This window comes from Pinus tabuliformis, chromosome 6 (genome assembly GCF_031772625.1).
Source record: "Pinus tabuliformis cultivar Carrire ecotype Pingquan chromosome 6, CPIR1, whole genome shotgun sequence".
NCBI lineage: Eukaryota > Viridiplantae > Streptophyta > Pinopsida > Pinales > Pinaceae > Pinus > Pinus tabuliformis.
In genome coordinates this window covers 1,991,677,884-1,991,696,365 of record NC_142292.1, presented here as the reverse complement: position 1 = coordinate 1,991,696,365, position 18,482 = coordinate 1,991,677,884, and the positions used below count along the sequence as shown (strand labels likewise).

Here is an 18,482-nt window from a genome sequence, read left to right as displayed (position 1 = left end):
ATAAGACTGTCGTGCCACTTTGCATTTTGCTACTAAATAATTGTAGTACATTGTACATCTAGTAGTCGAGCCTCATCCATTTTTTTTATTTGTTGAAGTCGCTTGGTTTAGGCTTCTGTTAGATCTAGTCCCACTTCCTGAGCCATTCTTAGAGTCTTTATTTCAAATTCAATAGGAAAAATAGGTTCTTTGCCAAACACAAGTTGGTACAGAGAATATCCTATAGTATTTTGTCAAGTGGTGTGATAGGCCCACAAAGCCTTCGGAAATCTAGCAGCCCAGTCTCGCCGATTTGTTGAAACTGTCTTGTTCAAAATTTCTTCGATGACCTTGGTGCTTTCAACCTGCCCGTTCGCCTGCAGGTGATACAGGGAAGTGATTCTATGTGTAATGTGGTGGTTTCTGACAGTGGATGTAATCTTGTTTTGTACAAATTTCCCTCCCCCATTTGTTATCACTTCCTGAGGTAAACCATACCAGACGAATAGCACAAAAAGGAAATTAATTACAGATTCTTTTGTGGCTCTTGGAAAATCTATTGTTTCTACCCACTTCGTCACATAATCTGTGGTAACCAGTATGTAGGCCTTTTGGTTTTATGGTGGATTAAATGGACCAAAAAAATACAGTTCCCATCATTTAAAGGGTTCTATCACCAATTAGGGCTGCATTGGAATATCATCGGATTGACCAGGTAAGCCCATCCTTTGGCAGCTATCACAAGCCTGGGCATATTTCTTAGCATATTTAAAAATAGTGGCCCAATAATAGCCCATCTGTAGTACCTTATGCCTTGTCCTACGATCTCTGAAGTCTCCTCTGCAGGGCTCATCATGGCAAGCCTTCAAGATGTCATAAATCTCATCCTCACGAATGCATTTGCATATACACATATCAGAGCTTGTGTGAAAAAGGTATCTGCTAATCCAAGAAAACTGGGCACTGCACTGGACAATATGTTTTCTTCCCTTGCTGTCAAGTGTGTTGGCAGCTTCCCTACTGCCAAATAATTTGCTACATCTGCATACCATGGCGTTTTGACTGCTACCACAAACAAATGTTCATCTGGAAATTGGTCTGCTACTGCCAATGGATCATTTACCTTTGGAACTTGAAATAGAAAATCAGCGACTAGGTTTTCCTTCCCTGAACGATCCTTGATGGTGATATCAAACTCCTGCAAAAGAAATAACCAACGAGTCACTTGACCATTTGTAATAGGTTTGTTGGCTAAGTACCTAATGGCAGAATGATTAGTATACATAAAAACTTGATAGCTAGTTATATAATGTCTAAATTTGTTTATGGCATAATTGACAGCTAAGAATTCATTTTCTGGTACTGTATAATTAAGTTCAACAGCAGTAATATTTTTGCTGATATAATATATAGCATAAGGTTCTCTGTCCTCCTCTTGGCCAAGGACAATGCCTATCGCTGCATCTGATGCGTCCGTGGAAATGTGAAAGCGTAATTCCCAATTATGTCCACGTAATACTAGTACCGTTGAAACTAGCTTCTTTAGATTTGTTAAAGCTGTGTCACATTTGTCAGACCATTTAAAATCAACATTTCCAGTTAAATCATATAAAGGTGCAGCAATTTGTGAATCTTTTTTGATAAACCTGCGATAATAGCTTTCATATCCAAGGAAGCTACGTACCTCCGTCTGAGTACACTGTGTAGGTAGCAAAACAATTACCTATATCTTTGCTGGATATACCTGTATCCTTGTTGTAGAAATGTAATGTCCCAGGATTACGCCTTCGGTCATCATCATGTGACACTTAACATTGCTTAAAAGAAACCTGGTAGCAAAGCATCATTCCAAAACCTTCTCTAATGCTTGTAGTGATTGATTAAAGTCATCACCATGTTAGGTTAGATGTAAAAATGAAGGAGATTTATTAATTGATTTCTTGGTTGTTTGTTTGTTTGGTTGGGGTATATCGTATATGAATCCTTTCCACTGGTCTATGGAGTCAAAGGTTGGGTGTTAACATCAATTTTTCGGAGCATTTACAAGGAAAGCTAATTATTTATACTGGATGTAAAAGTAGAATGAGAAATGTGATGACAGAAAAGTGATATCAGTAATGATTAAAAGTTAGTTAAGTATCTCTTAATCATACATCAGAAGAAAACATTTAGATTATAAACACAGATAGAAATAAGGTGCCCCAACAACATATCTTAACCTATAATTTCTGGTTTACAATAAGACTTAATGATGCATAAATGAACAAAACTTAGATACATTCAACACAGAAGGGAAGACATCACCAGGTCAAAACAGATCAAGTATCTTGCAAACGGTCCTTTTTTATTGATGCTCCAGCTCAAGATTACAATACTCCAATGAGAAAATATTGTTCAAATGACTTGGGTCCAACCCCTACTACTTCCAATGCATGAAGTATTTAACTCAAAACTTACAACGATTTTCCTTATACACTTGGAAATATGTTATTAATTACAATAAAAAGAAAACTGACTAGTGTAACCATGAAGTGGCCACACTGAAAAAAATGGGACACCTGGTCCTCTTTTTCAGGGATGTTGTTGCTGAGAAATTAATTTTACTGTAGTGGCTCTGCTGACATGGCTAGTGCTGACTCAGATTTATGCTGTCACTTCAATCATCTTTGTCTCATTCCTCATAATCACACAGGTCACTCCACACTTCTTCATGTGGAATATTGATCTTCATTAGCCTCCTTTATATTTCATTAGCTTCAGTGTATTTTGTAAAAGTGGGTTTAACCACAAAAACATGTTTCGGCTCATGCTCAATGTAGATTTGATTGCAATATCTTCCAACAATGCCTTTCCTATTATGATGCCTTTGATGTTGGAAAGATTTGCAACATCCATGGCTATATCGTGGAGTTTCTTGACATAATCCTCTCTAGCCATGAGTTTGTCATTAATGACAAATAGAGAGGGGATACCTTTCTGATTTAATGGTTGAATTCTATTGAAGAACCTGTTCACTCTTAGCTCCATATTTTGACATTTTTCTTCCAAATGCACATTCAAGCTCTTCTTAGTCAGCACCTTCTTCACTTGAAGTATAGTCTCTGTCATGTCTGCTACTCCCAACTCTTCCATCTCGTACCTGTTTCTTGAATTTAAAATTTTGATTATCCTGTTAGCTGTTGCTAGTGTGTCTTCCAGCTCTAGCCTTTTCAACTAATTCCTTATGTTCAAAGATAATTTGGATGTTGTGCCAAATTTCATTCATACCATTGATTATATCATTCCAAATAATCTCCTTCATTCTTCCTAGATTGTTCCCAATAGATGATTCTTTCTCTGATTTTTGTAGCCTTTCAATCAAGGTCCTTGCCCTCTGCATCTCTACTGAGTGGTCACTTTTGACCCTTTTGATTTGATCTTGTAGCACATTAACTTGCGTTTCTAGCCTCTTAATCTTCTTACTCTGCAGATTCATGCCTTCCATTGATATGGCCAGTTGTTCTGTGCTACTTCCTGCTCCTGTGGAAGCACTTGCTGGAGTAGTTATGGGAAGAGCCATGAGAGGAAGGGGCCTCTATGTTGTGATGGCCATCTGTGTTGCCTTTTATTTCTCTTGCACCATCTTCTCTATCTATGATTCCATTTGTTTGATCTGGAGAGACTGCTCCACTATTAATTTCATCATATCATCCTTTTGGATCTCTGTTTCCTCTATCTCCTTAGTCAGTGGGTCATGTGTAGCAGGCATCTTGAGCTGCTTCTTCAAAGTTGCTATATCCATCTATTTTTTCTTTATTATTTCTTCAATTGGTTTCACATCGAAGGGATCATACCCAATCTTCACTACTAAGTAAGTCTTCAAAAGAATTAATTTTAATTTCCTTTGATTGTGATGAAATCCTTTCCATCTTTAACTAGGATTGAGCATTTGATAGAGCTACCTACATTTTAAACAAATTCATGGAAGTGTTGGTTAGATGAAATCATTTCACTTGTTTTCTTGTGCATTTCTAGTTGATCAATTGGATGAACACTTCTTGCATCAAAGTCAAAATAAGTTTGCTTGTAATCTGCTAGATTTTTAGGCTCTGCTCTTGGTGCTTCTAAAAATTCCATATGCATTTTTCCCTTTTCTGAATCAAAGGCAGAGATAAGTTTTCCCTGTGTAGTTCCACTCTGCTTCCAAATTTGAGCATAAGTGCTCTTTTTCAATAATTCATTCCTGATTTTAATCTCCATGAATGTGTCAAAGACTGTCTCTTCCTTTCTCTAGTCACATATTTAGATGATGACACTTGAAGAGACTGTTGCCTTTCTGAAATCAGAGTGGCAGGGAAGCATATCCCCCTAGTTGGGGATGAATCTGGAATATCAATGATATTGGTGACTATTTTCTGTGGTGATCCTTTATCTATGTCCATGTGCTTTCTAGGCTTCTTCTTGTATTTTAGCTTGAATTCCCTCATAGAAGTATCAGTCCCTAGTGACTGATCTTCTCTATGCCTTTTCCCTGTTACTCCCTGTTCTTGTGCTTTTCCCTTTTCTGTTTTGTCTTCAGTGGTTTGCTTTTCCTGCTGTCTTGGAGTTTGTGCACTGGCAGAAGAAATCACTTGTTCCTCAGCCTCCTACAATGTGTCAAGCATCCACTCAGTTTAATTCATGTATTTTTCAATTTCAGGCCTTTGTGTGTGAATATAGGCTATTGAATTGTTCTCCACCCTCTTCTTGGAGATGATACTCCATGGATCATAGGACCATGTAAAACTATGGGTGAAATTCATTTCTTTCAATCTTTTTTCTGCCTCTTCCCCTACTGCTCTGTTGTTACAAATGAAGGGACCAATATGAGATTTGATCCTAAACTAGGACTTTTCCTTAGCTGCTACAAAATGCACTTCATCCACATTAATCATTTGTCTGATGTATTCAAGTGCAAAGATCCTCATGGGGAGGAACTTTGGAAGCATATAAGGGGCCAAATCACAACCATATACTCTTAATTCAGAGTAATTTTGGTACAGGTACCAGTCACCTGTTCTTGCTTGGTCTGTCAACTGCATAATTATTATTATTTCTTCACTGATCCTAGGTTCTGCAGTTCCTCTGAGGAGACTCATTAATAGGTGAACAAACATTTCTACAAATGTGTTGTAGCTGAAGTCTTTTGAGTCCTTCATCACTAATGTTATCCAGAAAATAATAGATTGGGGTTCAGCTTCCTCATTAAACTTACTGATTGAAAACTGGAACCTATCTGCCTGAAAATAAACAGACATATAAACCAAAAGTGAGGAGTATTGAAACACTTCCTTTGTGAAGAAATTGACAAACTACTCATAAATGGCATCTGCTAAAAATTGGTTGAATTTGAAGAGGATAGAGGGCTTGGATTCTGTTTAGATAATAGGCAGGAAAGCTATGATAGTTTCATCAAGCCATTGATATGAATAATAGCCAAGTAAATAAGAAAGAATAGTGACAATGTGTCTAGTTCTGTCAGGGAAAATAGAGGAGGAATAAGGAGGATTCTTGTTTAGCAGAGGTGTTTGCTCAGTCATGACGAGTTCTAAGGTTTTAGCTCTTTTAGAAAAATCAAGCTTCTGATACCTTTCAGTGATAATCTCATGGGAAAAGGGAGTAGTTCCTTCAATAACAGGGGCCTGCATCATCTGCATAATGGACTTGGCATCAATGGTAAACAATATATGTCTTGTTGGGGCTATCACTGCCCTTTGTTGTGGATTGTAGCATGAGTGGCATTTCCTAATCAGTTCTGGGAAACTATGTGTTTTAGGAAAAAAGTAAAAAGGTAGATTAGTGTCCCAGAGGCCTATGTCATCCATCTCCTCCACAAATTTATCCTCACACTAGCAATACATGTCAAATAAATTGAACTCTGAGAGTGTTTCATGTATCTTAAAATCCCTGTCTCCGAGTGGTATGTGATCCAAATCCAAAGTTGGGTGCACCATTAGATTAAATACTTCTTGTTCCTTTTTTTGTGGTGCCATGGATTTTTTTGCAGAAACCTTTGAAATCTAACCTGTGTTGAAATTATAATAGAAGGGGATAAGACAAAATGGGAATTCGGAGAGGGAGAAAGAAAAGAGATAAACTAGTGGGATTCGAGAAAGGGAATATGTGATCACTGCAGAAAAATAAATTCTCCTGTAACTGTACTACTGTTGGATCGAGCTTACTGCACTTTCTGTGTATGACTAAATGGAATTGAATTGCGCCTGATAGTAGAGATCACAAGTTAAAATTAGAAAATGGCACGAAATGGTGCTTTTATGGCTTTGGAGTGTTCCCGTTGGGTTGGTATGACTTGGCGTGGCTCCGTTGGCTAACGGTCTAGCCAATTGAATGCACAACAATGGGAACAGAGGTGATAGGCAGATGGGCTGGGTTAGCATTGTGAGGTGGCGGGAGTGACAAACAGTCACAATGACAAAGTGGTTTGACTAATGGCATAAACCATTTTTCAGGGGGCCTAGGGAGTGGTAAGCGGTATGAGAGGGGATTTGATGAGAGATGGGGGATAGGTAAGATGGGATGTGATGGGTAAGCGAGTGGTGGGGTGGGGAAATAAATAAGGGGTGGACCATAGGAAAATAGGGGTATAGAGTAAGGTTAGGGAAAATAATATTGAAACATAATATAAGACCCCTCCCCCTTTTAATTTCTTCTCCCGACCTTAGGAAAAACAATAGGATATGTCTTCCAACCTTAAAAGAACATTAATGTCTTTATTTCTTTGGATTTTGCTCAATCTACCTACCCTTATTTTCCTAATTTAGCATTTTTTATTTTTCATTTGCAGGGTGCATTTGGACTTGCAGACCCTTTCTCTTTTTTCTTTTTCTTTTTATTTCTATCCTACTCTATCACTTATCTCTCCCCTTGGTCCATATTAAACTGTTGAACCAATTTTATTTCCACCTAGCTACTGATTTTCCAAGATTAAACTGTTTGGCAGATATTTATTTTCTACCCTATCAACAGAAATTGAAATTTTTTCAATCATGCTTAGATTGTAGGATTTGAACAATATTTGGGGTTTTCTTTTTCTTCTTATTTTTTCTCTTTTGTTATTTTTCTTCTCTTTATATACCCTCTTTTCATTTCTTTTCTTTTCTCGTTTTTTTTGTGAAATCAATTGAATATTGGAATCTATGAACAATTTGAAATCTGCAGACTGTGAAATACTCAATCACCTAGAGATCCTATAAATTATAGGACCCTAATGGTGGCTCTAGCTAGGGATGGCAGTGCTCAACTTGAAGTGTCAAGAACACCTAAATAGTAGCCTTGAATCCTTCAAATCTGCATTATCTTCAATCTAAGTTCTTTTTGTGAAGTGAATAATGCAACTAAAAACCTGAAATTCTGTGATATTTACAATGGACTCAGGAAATCTGTGTACTCAAGAAAAGTAATGCTTTAGCATCTTGCCATTGACAGGACCTCCTGACAATTATGTTCCATCTAGCTCTTTGAGGAAAAATGCATTATTCCCTCTAAAAGCAGAAATAATATATGGGCCTTTCCAAAGATTTTCAAATTTACCATGTTTCCCTTTGTCTTCTCTTCTTGAGTCCCATTTTAGCACTTTGTCTCCCAGGTTGAAATCATCAGCTTTGGTTCTTTTATCAATTTTTTTTTTTTTTAATGTTTTCCTAGACAACTTCAGTTCTATTGTATACCTCTTCTTTGGACTATTGCGATTGAATTGTCTAATATATCCTTGTTTGTATATCATTTGGTTCACTTTGTACCTCTTGAATGATCTTCATAACTGGTACCCCCATGGAAGAAGGGAAAACTGCATCTATTCCATAAACTCGATTTTCTCCTTTTAGCTCACTCTCTTGCACGAAATGAAGACTTTCAAACACAAAGAAGATCTTTATATCCCCTTGGTTTTAATTTTTCATTTACAAACCCACTTTTCTAGTCTTATTCACTTTGCTTTAAAAACTCTATTTTTCATTTTGCAGTTTGACTCTTCTTGATCACTTGATGAACTGATGCATTGATGTTTTTTCTTTTGTCTGTAGTAGTTGGAGTTGGCAAGGTGAGCAAGGGCAGCAGTTGGAACTTATTACATATAGAAAACATTTCAAATTACATAAATTTTGTACATAAAAAATATAAAACTCTGTTTTCACCTCAAAACAGAGTTTTGAGGTAAAAATCACTTATTGAGCATATCATGAGTGAAATTTTGATCTTATGAACTTATTAGACCTCCTCATGTGCCTGCTGACCCTTTATTGAGTTTTTGATGACCATGGTGGCAAACCATAGAACTAATGAGACCTAAAACCCTAAAAATGATTTTTGCAAATGTAATGAAAAAAAATTACTGTAGATGTCCAGAACATGTGAAAATAGGCCAGTAGGTAAATGGCATGAGGGAAATTGACAATGAACCCCTACCATCAGTTGATCCATGACCTAATGGAATGCACTTTATTGGATGGGACACCTACTATGCATGAAAAAAGAGAAATTTGATCACTGATGGAGGGATGAAGATACCGACACTAACAGGTCCTCCAAAATGGATGACAAGGACACTTGAAAGTTTTCATCCTGATGAGCTTGGAAAGACAAGAACAAGAAATTCAACCAAGCAAAATGTAGGTGATATAGATGATTTTGATTCACCTGTTGATATGGATGTTTCGTATGATTGTGAACAAAATTTGTATACAAATTTTGAACCAACTTCCAAGAAGCCACTACTAATGATGAGTGGAAAGAAGCGATGCAAGAAGAGTATGATGCCTTGATAAAGAATGGAACTTGGAAGTTGGTTGATCCTTAATTAGGAACCAAATAAATTGGTTGCAAATGGGGCGATAAGAACAAGTATAAGGTTGATGGCTCACTTGAAAATCACAAATCTAGGCTTATGGAAAAAGGTTTTGAACAAAAGGAAGGGGTCAATTATGAGGAGACTTTTACCCCCATCGCAAAATGGGCTACCATCGTGACACTCTTTGCCTTGGTAGCTCAGAATGGTTGGAAATTCCATCAAATGGATGTAAAAACTATTTTCTTGAATGGATATCTGAAAGGAAATGTTTTTATGTTCCATCTAGAAGAATTTGTTGTGAAGGGCCATGGACATAAAGTATGAAAATTTTTGAAATCCTTGTATGGCCTCAAGAAAGCACTCTGGTATGAAAATTTAACTGAGCATATTTTGAAACTCGAAGTGAAACATTATGATCTTGATGATGCAACTTTGTTTGTCAAGAAATTTGGAAAAATAGTTGTAATATTGTGGTATATGTTAGTGTCAGTCTTGTTAACCTGTCACCTGGATCAAAAAAATGCTTTTACCATGTTCTTTTCAGGCTTTCATCATCAAATTTTTCTGTTACTAGGTTTACACAACAAATTTGGTCATTGAATGGTCAGTCCAAAGATGGAGTCATTGTTTGAAATTTCACTTATGTTGGTTGCTTATCATACACCATGAAAATGGGTCAAGTCATCATCATCATTCCATTATCTCACAAGGGTCCCCAAGGTCCACCATTTCCATAAAAAAACTAGAAATAAGTCAAACATGACAAAGCAACAATTGAAGAATTGATCATGATTTATTCAGACACTTTTCATATTTTCATGACATCAAAGGTTTCAGAAGAAGGAAGCTCCAACACTCAGGAAAGAAAAAAAGCACATTTGCAATGGTAAAGGTAAAATCTGTCTTCTAAAAGTGAAATCAATTCACAAAGGAGGGTTGGTTTCTTATCTCTTTTTGAAAAAGTGAGGAAATTATCCCTATATAAACTCAAAAAGATTCATAGCCTTTTCATTCATATCTCATTCACTCCTCATCATTGAGCTCACTTGCCCAAAAAAGCAAAAAAAAATGTTTCCATAGAATAAATTGGCCAAAATTGGAGGCACTGTGCATAGATACACTACGCTGCGCTTAGAAGGTAGGCACTACGTGTAGGAGAACTGCACTGTGCTTTAGTGCTGTGCATAGGAGAACTATGTTGCGTGTAGGACAAAGTACCTGAAACTCACCCAAATTTTCCCAAAATTCTAAATTTTTTCTTACAAGCCCGGTCAAATTTCTTTCTAAATCCAAAGAACAAGTAAGTATATCATCTCCCTCCATATTTTCTTTCCCAATTTCATTCCATGTTCATTATTTCTCAAGCTAGCATTTGTAGCAAAATTTCCATGGGAAATGCTAGGGTAGAAATGGTCATCATAAATTTTCATCTCCAAAACATGTAAATTGATATTCTACACCTGCACACATGTCTGATGAGTCATTTTGACCAGTTCACCCACCTCTAAAAAAAGTTTAAACACTAAAACAAAAAAACCCTATCTCATTCGTAGAGTTATTTTGGGAAAATCTCATCATAAACCTTCTTGGTCTCACATACAAGCAGCCACATTTGTTCACTATTTTCCTCACTCATTTCTATCAATTTTTCAAAGCCATCTCATCTTTCATAAAACCCCTCCCATCATTTTTTCAAGATCTCTCACATATCACTTCATTTTCATTCTCACCTCACATCTATTTTCACTTCCTGCTGCTAGGACTTTGTGTCATCATGGAGGTTGAATCTTCACAAGAAATAAAGAGAAAACACAAAGGAGGGAGGATTCTCAAATATGAACCATCAGATTGCAACCAAATCAACTCCTACCCTTTCATCAAACAATGCTTTGAGGATGTCCACTTCCTGGAGTTTTGTAAAAGAGTAAGTGAAGCAGGGTTTTATGAGCAACTGATAGCTTGGGTAGCTACACAATTGAAAGGAGAGATTGCTATCATTGTTGGTATTGAGTTTAGCTTCTTAGTGGCCTCCATCTCACTAGCAACTGGTTTACTAGACAATGGCGAATATTGGTTCAAGGGAATGAGTCTAGATCTTGAAAACTACAAGGCCTTCTTAAAGACACCATACAGAGATACACATACTCACCTCATGCCTTTTATATATTTGCTTGAGAAGTATGCCCCTTTAATGAAAACCATCATGAGGTTCTTTACCTGTGAAGGTAGATTCTCCAGGTTTATATTCCTATCATATTCGTCTCTTGATGCACTTCACATCTCAAAAGCCACTCAACATGTGAAATTACCTGTTCAGGAGTATTTCAAAAATGTCTGATAAGATACAGTTAAAGGACAAAGAGCACTCTCCAAGCTTGTTTCATCAAAATCTCATCAAAACCATTTTCCTTCATCAACTGGCAGAGAGGGGTATGGCTTGGGAAGCCTGTTACAGGGAAAAGTGTCTATATAGAACTGCTCTATCCCACTAAGGTGTGACAGTTGCCTTAGAAACAAATAGAGAAAATCTACTTTAGTTTTTCCTTTATGAATTATAGATAGAGAGGAGCGAGACCAACCTCTGTCTTGTGCTAATCTCCCGATCTGATCCCTCTCTTCTTTGATAGTCCTTCAGCTACCTGCTCCCTTGCACGCCCAGCTTCACAAAGTACCTGTAAGGTCACAGAAGCATAGCACTATACAAAGACATGGATCTATAATCATAAACAATCTAGGATCAGATGTAAATTAACCATACAAATGTAGCAAGCATCAATGATACAAAAGCATGGAGGAAAACTCGAATAGCTTTTATTGATAAACAAGAAAAGAGCCAGGAGGAGTTACAACCAGTTTTTCTGACCCGGCATCAACCTCCCAGCAAAGAAGCCCCTCTTCACCTCAAACAAAGCTTAGATCACCCAACAATCTGATGTTTGTCTCAAGAAACCAACAACAATTCCTTACAATATGCAAAATTCCAGCCTCTGGATCTCTGGGATGAGGGATCCATATATAGATATCTATAAGGGGGATGAGTCAGCTTGTGATTTGATTAGTGTCTTCTCTCTGATATTTCTTGCTTCCACTTGGAGACTGATGGCCTCTTACTCATCCTTGGTCGAATTCAGTGAGGCAAGTGTCACAGGAGAAGATTCTGGAGGCTTCCATTGCCTCTCCACCTCGCGGAATGACATTGCCATTTGTCATTTCTCACCCATCGCACCCCACAGAAGGGATTTTTGAAATGCAACGCACCCACACAGTGCATTTAGGTGAGATGCAACGCACCTAGCCAATGGAGTAGCTGAAATGATCCTATTTTGACCAATTCTGAGCAGTTTTTCATGGAGAACTTCTCGGAGAAGCTGTAATCTGTTGACCTTGTTCCTTTAGGGGTTAGAACAACACTTTTAGGGAATTAGGAGCCCTTGGTTTATGGACATTTCATGCTTGGGGTTGTAGGGCCCAAAAATGTCTATAACAAAGCCTTTTTAGAAACAACTTTAAAATGGCATGAGGAAAATGCAGCATCTCAGTCCCCAAGTGCACCAAAACAACAAACATAGATGGGGTCATCTAGAAAATTAGCAGAGAAGACCCAGCTACCCAAACTAGAAGTGACCAAAGTGTATAAGAAAGGGCAGGGGCTTGTGTCTTCTTCTCACAAAGAGAAAGGGGCCAAGCCTTCTTCATCGACAAAGCAGGAATTGACAGCAAAACATAAGGATACATTGGAGCATGAGTTTGAGCTAATTGATTCAAAGCTATAAAATCAAACCACAAGCATGAGACAGGTTATCAGAGACAAAGACTACCAAATCAAGGAGCTGGCGATAAACTTGGAAAGGGCAAAGTATGTTATAACATTCCTTGAACAGGAAAACAGTCAACTCAAAGCAAAAGAGTTGATCCTAGAAAAGGAAAATGCTAAGCTAATGCAGCAAACCAGCAAAGGTAAAGAGAAAATGACATCAAGCAAGCCTCAAGCATCAAAGGTAAAAGCAAAAAGGAAAATACCAAGAACCAGAGGACTTAAGGAAGCTTTGCAAGAGGAACAAAAACAAATTTTGCTTAATGAAGACCTTGACCTAGAAGAAAGGATTGCCCTAGAGGTAAATCAAGAAAAAGAATATTGGCTTAACATAGTAAATGAACACTTATAGAAGCTCCTAGAGAAGGCAAACAAAGATGATAAAATGCTCAGACACATGGTGCATCATTATCAAGCTCAAAACATGATCGCCAATGTCAAAGTGAAACAACTTGAAAACAAGCTCAAGGAGGTCAAAAAAGATCAAAAGGATGAGGGAAACTTGGAGATGCTTTCTGAAGCATCCATGAACCTATAAAAAACCTATTTTTACACCTTCCCCCCAATTTTGAGCAAATTCTAAGCATTTTGAGTTTTTTGGCAAATTTTGGTCCAAGTTCAGAAATTCAGCTGCTCCAGAAGCGCAACACCTTGGCGCTACACGTTTTCCTCAGGCATCCATTTGAGGAAAGGTCTGCATTTTTGTAAAGTTCTTGTCATCCTCTAAAAACCCATTTTCCTATATTTTGCATAGGTGGCTTATTTTTGGATAAAAGTGCAAAAAAGTGGCAAAAAACTAGCATTCTGGACCATTTTTTGACAAGCGCTGCGCTTCTAGAGTGACCTTGGGAGAATGGATTTTTGAAGGTCTTCCCATGCTCCCAATTTAGAAATTAAAACTGTTATGGAAACTAGACTTGAAGGGATAGTTGTTATAGACATTTTTGTGCCTTACAGCATGAAGCATGAAATGTCCATAATCTAAGGGATCCAAAGTCCCTAAATATGTTGTTCCTACCCCTAGAGGAACAAGGTCAGCAAACCACAACACTGAACAAAAGTTCTCCACCTGAAAACACTCAAAAGCAAGGCAATTCTGGATCATGTCAACTGCTCCACTGAGCATTTGCACTGAATGTCAAGTGCTCCACTGTCTACCTGCGTTGAATGTCAACTGCAAAGAAGGCTACCTGCGCTGGGCGAGTTTGGACATGTGGCAGAGTCATTCCTCAAGGTGTCAATGCCCAGGAAGCTTCCAAAATGACACTTGGATCAGAGAATTCGACTGGTGATGAGTAAGAGGTTCCAAATCTCCAAGTGGAAGCAAGAACCTCCAAGTGGACTTAAGAACTGAAGTGAGAGAGGACACTAGTCAGCTTTATGCCAGCCTCAAGCTGACTCATCCTTTCTCCAAAACTCCTATATATAGATCTCTCTCATGAGGTCTAAGGAGGCTGGAATCTTGTGAATGTAAAGAATTGCTGTTGTTTTGAGTTTAGAACTATTGGGTGATTTGCTTTGAAGGAGGTGAAGAGGAGATTTCTTTCTGCTGGGAAGGTGATGTTGGATTGGGCCTCTTATGGTTGTATCACTTCCTGAACCTTACTTCTTCCATTAATAAAGCATTTGAGGTTCTTCTATATGCATGTGTCTCAATGGTGTATTGTTATACTTGTGTATTTGATTTATTCTAATCCTTGAATCAATTATGAATGTATGCTTCTTGTAGTTTCCCTCTCTTGTCATTTTGAAGGATCTTGGTGTAGCTGGGCCAGTGAAAGAGCAAGGAGCTGGGGGACAAGCAGCAAGGAGAGAAGATTGGATCAATCATTAGCGAAAGACATCGGTTAGTGGATCTCTTTCTCCCCTCCTTTACATCTCATAAAGAAGTAATCTTAGATAGCTTTGCTTTGATTGTTGCTAAGGAACTATCACCCTTAGAGTGGGATAGGGTCATTCCGTATTGGATACTTTTCCCAACAAAATATTGGCGACTCCGCTGGGGATCGTATCTTGTTGGTTGTTTGTGTTTTTGCTATTCATTTCCTAAACACAGAGAGTATCGAATCGAACTGCATTTGGATATTTCAAATGCAAAGTAGAGGGCAATTACTCTAGCTCAGTTTCTGGGCATGTTTATGATTTGAAGAGCTGATCCACAAGGACTCCGAACAGCTCTTAGTGATAGCTTTTCATCCTCCTTTGAATCATCCTTTAGTGTGTACTTGATTGGTAGCTTTGATTTGGCCAAAAACTGTTGATTTTTGAGCAATCTGTGACCCAGAACCAAGAGAAACGAGAGTTTCTCTCTTCATTGCAGGCACTGTGAAGGCAGTCTGCATTTCAACGCAGGTCCCGAAGGGGCTACCTGCGCTGAATGTCAAACTGACAGTGTTCTACCTGCGCTGAACCAGTTAGGCCTTGTGCAACTGGGGTTCTCTGCTTTCTGTTGCCCTGTTTTGATCTCTGTTTTTGCAGCCTGTTATCAGTCAATGTACCTATCTGAAACCACCTTTCTTTGCCACTATTCCGCCTCGGTTGTATAAAGAAACTGTATTTGTTGTTTGTGTATTTCTTACATCATTTGCAGTTTCCCATAACGAAAGTGAACTAGTCTTGCTGTGGCCTCTTAGATCTAGACCTGTGATAAGTGTCGTTTTGATCTTAAGAGTTAGTTTGTTTGCTGTTCATAGCTGATTGAGCTTTTGCTTTCGTCATATGGTTTGAATTTATGTATTTCTAGTGTTGAAACAAGTAAATCTTAAGGTGTCTTTTGATTTTGGACAAAAGCTTGTTTGCTTTCACTTGAAATTGAATTCAAAGTTATACAACAGCTTTCTTTTTGTAGTACATCAACATTAAGAAAGAGAAAAGAAATACCTGCATTGTGCATTTTGCATTTGATAAGTTTGCATGCTGGATTTAGGAAAAAGTGCATTAGTGTGTGCTCTATGATCTGTGTGAAAAGATGATGTCTTTCTTTTCCCTCAGTAGTTAAGATTTTCATAAGTTGAAAGATTGTAAAGCTTGCTTATCATCTTAGACTGCATTTAGGAATTTGTATCATACATCTCGTGGTGAACCTTGAAAGACAAACTTTAAAAAGATCAACAGAAAATAAACTGAATGAACCTAACAACGCTTTGTAACATAACGCACAACATAGAGGTCTAGGCTAGAGACGTGTTCCGGCGTCGTTAAGCCTAGTGACTGTCGATCTCTAAGAAGGTGGGTGATTCCTCCTGAGAGAAGGTAGCGCTAGTACGGATTTGTGCTCCCATGTACCGTCGCGTATATATTGGGAGACCCCTATAGGCATATATCTTTTATCCTTAGGAAGCCGTGTCGGCTGCCCTACTGATCGCAATGCAGTGAACACAACATTCACGAAGATCGACCACCCGTACCGTAAAACGTATTCTGTGGTTTTGCGAAAAGTTTGGCACACCCTCTGCCTAGATCTCCAGAGCAGTTTCTTTTGGCCTTTTTCAAACTCTATAACAGAAAAAATCCATCCGAGCATTTGTCACTTCAGGCTCGTTAAAACATCGAAGGAGACTAGAGTCATCTTTAGCTTTTTCTCGACTCTTAAAAAGTGAAAAAGCAAGTTGTGTCTAAAAGCGTCTAATAAAATTCATTCAGTTCGGAAACACAAATTTCCCCTTTTAATATTTTGGTTGATCGAGTAATCCGCAATCGTGGAAGAAAGTCAATTGAAACCCCGTCGTTCGCGGAGGCTTACGAGTCAACCGTCTTTGTCTCCGGAATTGAAAACAGTACGGACAAAGCGAACTCGTTTAACCGGTTCAAAATCTCCTATCAAAGTTAGAACAAGTGTTGCAACTACATCTGAGGTTCCGGTCACTCCAAACATTTATGGAAACCCTGCCTCTATAGAAGAAGTTCAACAACCACAGAAGGACAGTAATACTGATCCTAGTCTGGGGGCAAATACTTGCATAACTGAACCAGTTCCATCTGTAACTGGTCCAGAGAGTTTTGTTCCTCAAACAACTGTCGCTGTCGAAACAACCCCTTCTTCGGCACCAGAAATATTTTACGGACCTGACGGTCTTCCTCTTCCACCGGGTTTGATTGTGATAGAGGAAATTGCAGAGGATCCGCAAGCAAGTACTCCAACCCATTTTGGAGTCGGGGTCACTCTATTTCCTTCATCAGAAGTTAATCCACCACAAGTGGAGGTTCCTGTAGAATCGCTAGGCAATCTATTGGATAGACTTAAAATGTCTGAACAACCGTCATCATCTAGGACTGTGTCAAACGACACAGCGACAACAGAAGCCCCTGCCATCACTCCAACAATGTTTGCCGGCATACCATCTGTCCCAACTAGCTCACAACCGCTAGAAGGAGTCCACCAAGGGACTATTTCGACAGTGTGGTCTGTTCCAGTTTGTTCATCCGGAGTAATACCCGGTAAATCTTATGTTGGAACTCAACAAATCGATCCGTTTGGAGGTCAGCTTGGGCAATCCGGTCCTCAAGGTTTAACAATTCCTTTCAGTACCGGGTCACCACCGTATGGGGGGCAGTATGCCCTTTCATTACCCCTTTCGGGAGGTTACCCATACGGGAGTTCACAACAGTATTCAGGTTATACTGGAATTACATCAAGTGGTTGGGTACCTATGCTACCTCAACAACCAAGGGTTGTATATTCTATGCAACAGTGTGTACCTATGACGAACATCCCAACCACACCGGCTATTGTAACAGTGTCACAAGTTCAAGCGATGCCTGTTGCATGTCAACCTCAGATTTCTCAGGTTGTAATGCAACAGCCCCTTGACCATGGGTCACAACCACAATCGCCAACTGGTGGGGCGACACAGGTCCAAACGGGTACAATTACCCCACACCTTGGTCCAACGGTTAGCATAGCACAACAGAACATGGCTTCACAACCGTGGCTAGTGCAATACCAACAACCACAATTCCAGCAGGTGTACCAAGGTTCTGAACAACAGATCTTTGCGAACAGTGGACAACCGTATATCCAAAACGGTCAAAACCAACCACTTTACAGTGGTCAAGTCCACCAACTGTATCAATCATACCAACATCAATTACATTATGCTGGTATGCAAAGGCCCACTGCTCAAGCGATTCCATCGTACCCTGGTTACGCTTGGCCTAACCTGAATCAACAGTTACCATTCGTGGCAACTTTAGAGTTACCCGATTTACACCGGTTAACCAACGATTCGATTGCTTATGCCCCTTGGTGGCCAGCGATTCCTCACAAACTTCCATCTGACATTCCTAAATTCAATGGAAATCTAGGTGAAGACCCATCGAATCACGTGATGACTTTTCATCTGTGGTGTTCGTCGAACACCCTGAACGACGATTCGATAAGGCTTCGCCTTTTTCAGAGGACATTGACAGGTCCAGCGGCTAAATGGTATATTGAATTACCTAGAGCCTCTTTCGACAATTTTAGCTCCCTAGCCACGACTTTCTTAACCCATTTTCAATTACCGATAAGGTATGAAACAGGAACAGAGATATTAACCAACTTCAAGCAGACAACTGCCACTCATATATCTGATCATATACATGAATGGCGTCGTCGTCGTAGAATGGTGAAAACATACGTTCCCGATCAGCTGTTAGCTGAATGGTTTATAAAGTCGTTACTTCCTGCTATAACGGAAGATGTGGCAAAGGGAGGAGTCGTAACAGAGGAGCAAGTTATTGCTCGTGCACAATATCTAGACTTAGTATATACTCAGTCTGGCACGCTATACGACAAAATACCTGACGCCCTTAGACCGGAGTTTTCAATTCATCCCCCTCCAAAATCCAATAGTGACTCTCATGCCGGTGATGGCGTGATTGGCA

The 18,482-nt window shown here is 38.9% G+C and overlaps 1 protein-coding gene across 1 annotated transcript; it reads right to left on the bottom strand.

Moving 5' to 3' along the window:
* Positions 1-844: 844 nt before the first annotated feature.
* Positions 845-3,111, bottom strand: LOC149267222 (uncharacterized). Its single transcript, XM_089410536.1, has 3 exons — positions 2,952-3,111; positions 1,664-1,786; positions 845-1,536 (listed from the first exon to the last, which is right to left on the bottom strand). Exons 1-3 carry the CDS (start codon positions 3,109-3,111, stop codon positions 845-847), a joined length of 975 nt encoding a protein of 324 aa, XP_089266662.1.
* Between the last annotated feature and the right edge of the window lie 15,371 nt (positions 3,112-18,482).

Excerpts from the sequence above, each read along its gene's own strand:
- LOC149267222 (XM_089410536.1), bottom strand. The coding sequence starts at position 3,111 with ATGGAAGAGTTGGGAGTAGCAGACATGACAGAGACTATACTTCAAGTG. Across the intron at positions 1,787-2,951 it reads TCAACCATTAAATCAGAAAG|TGTCACATGATGATGACCGA; the intron begins GTATCCCCTCTC and ends AGCAATGTTAAG. Across the intron at positions 1,537-1,663 it reads CACAGTGTACTCAGACGGAG|CTTTAACAAATCTAAAGAAG; the intron begins GTACGTAGCTTC and ends AATGTGACACAG.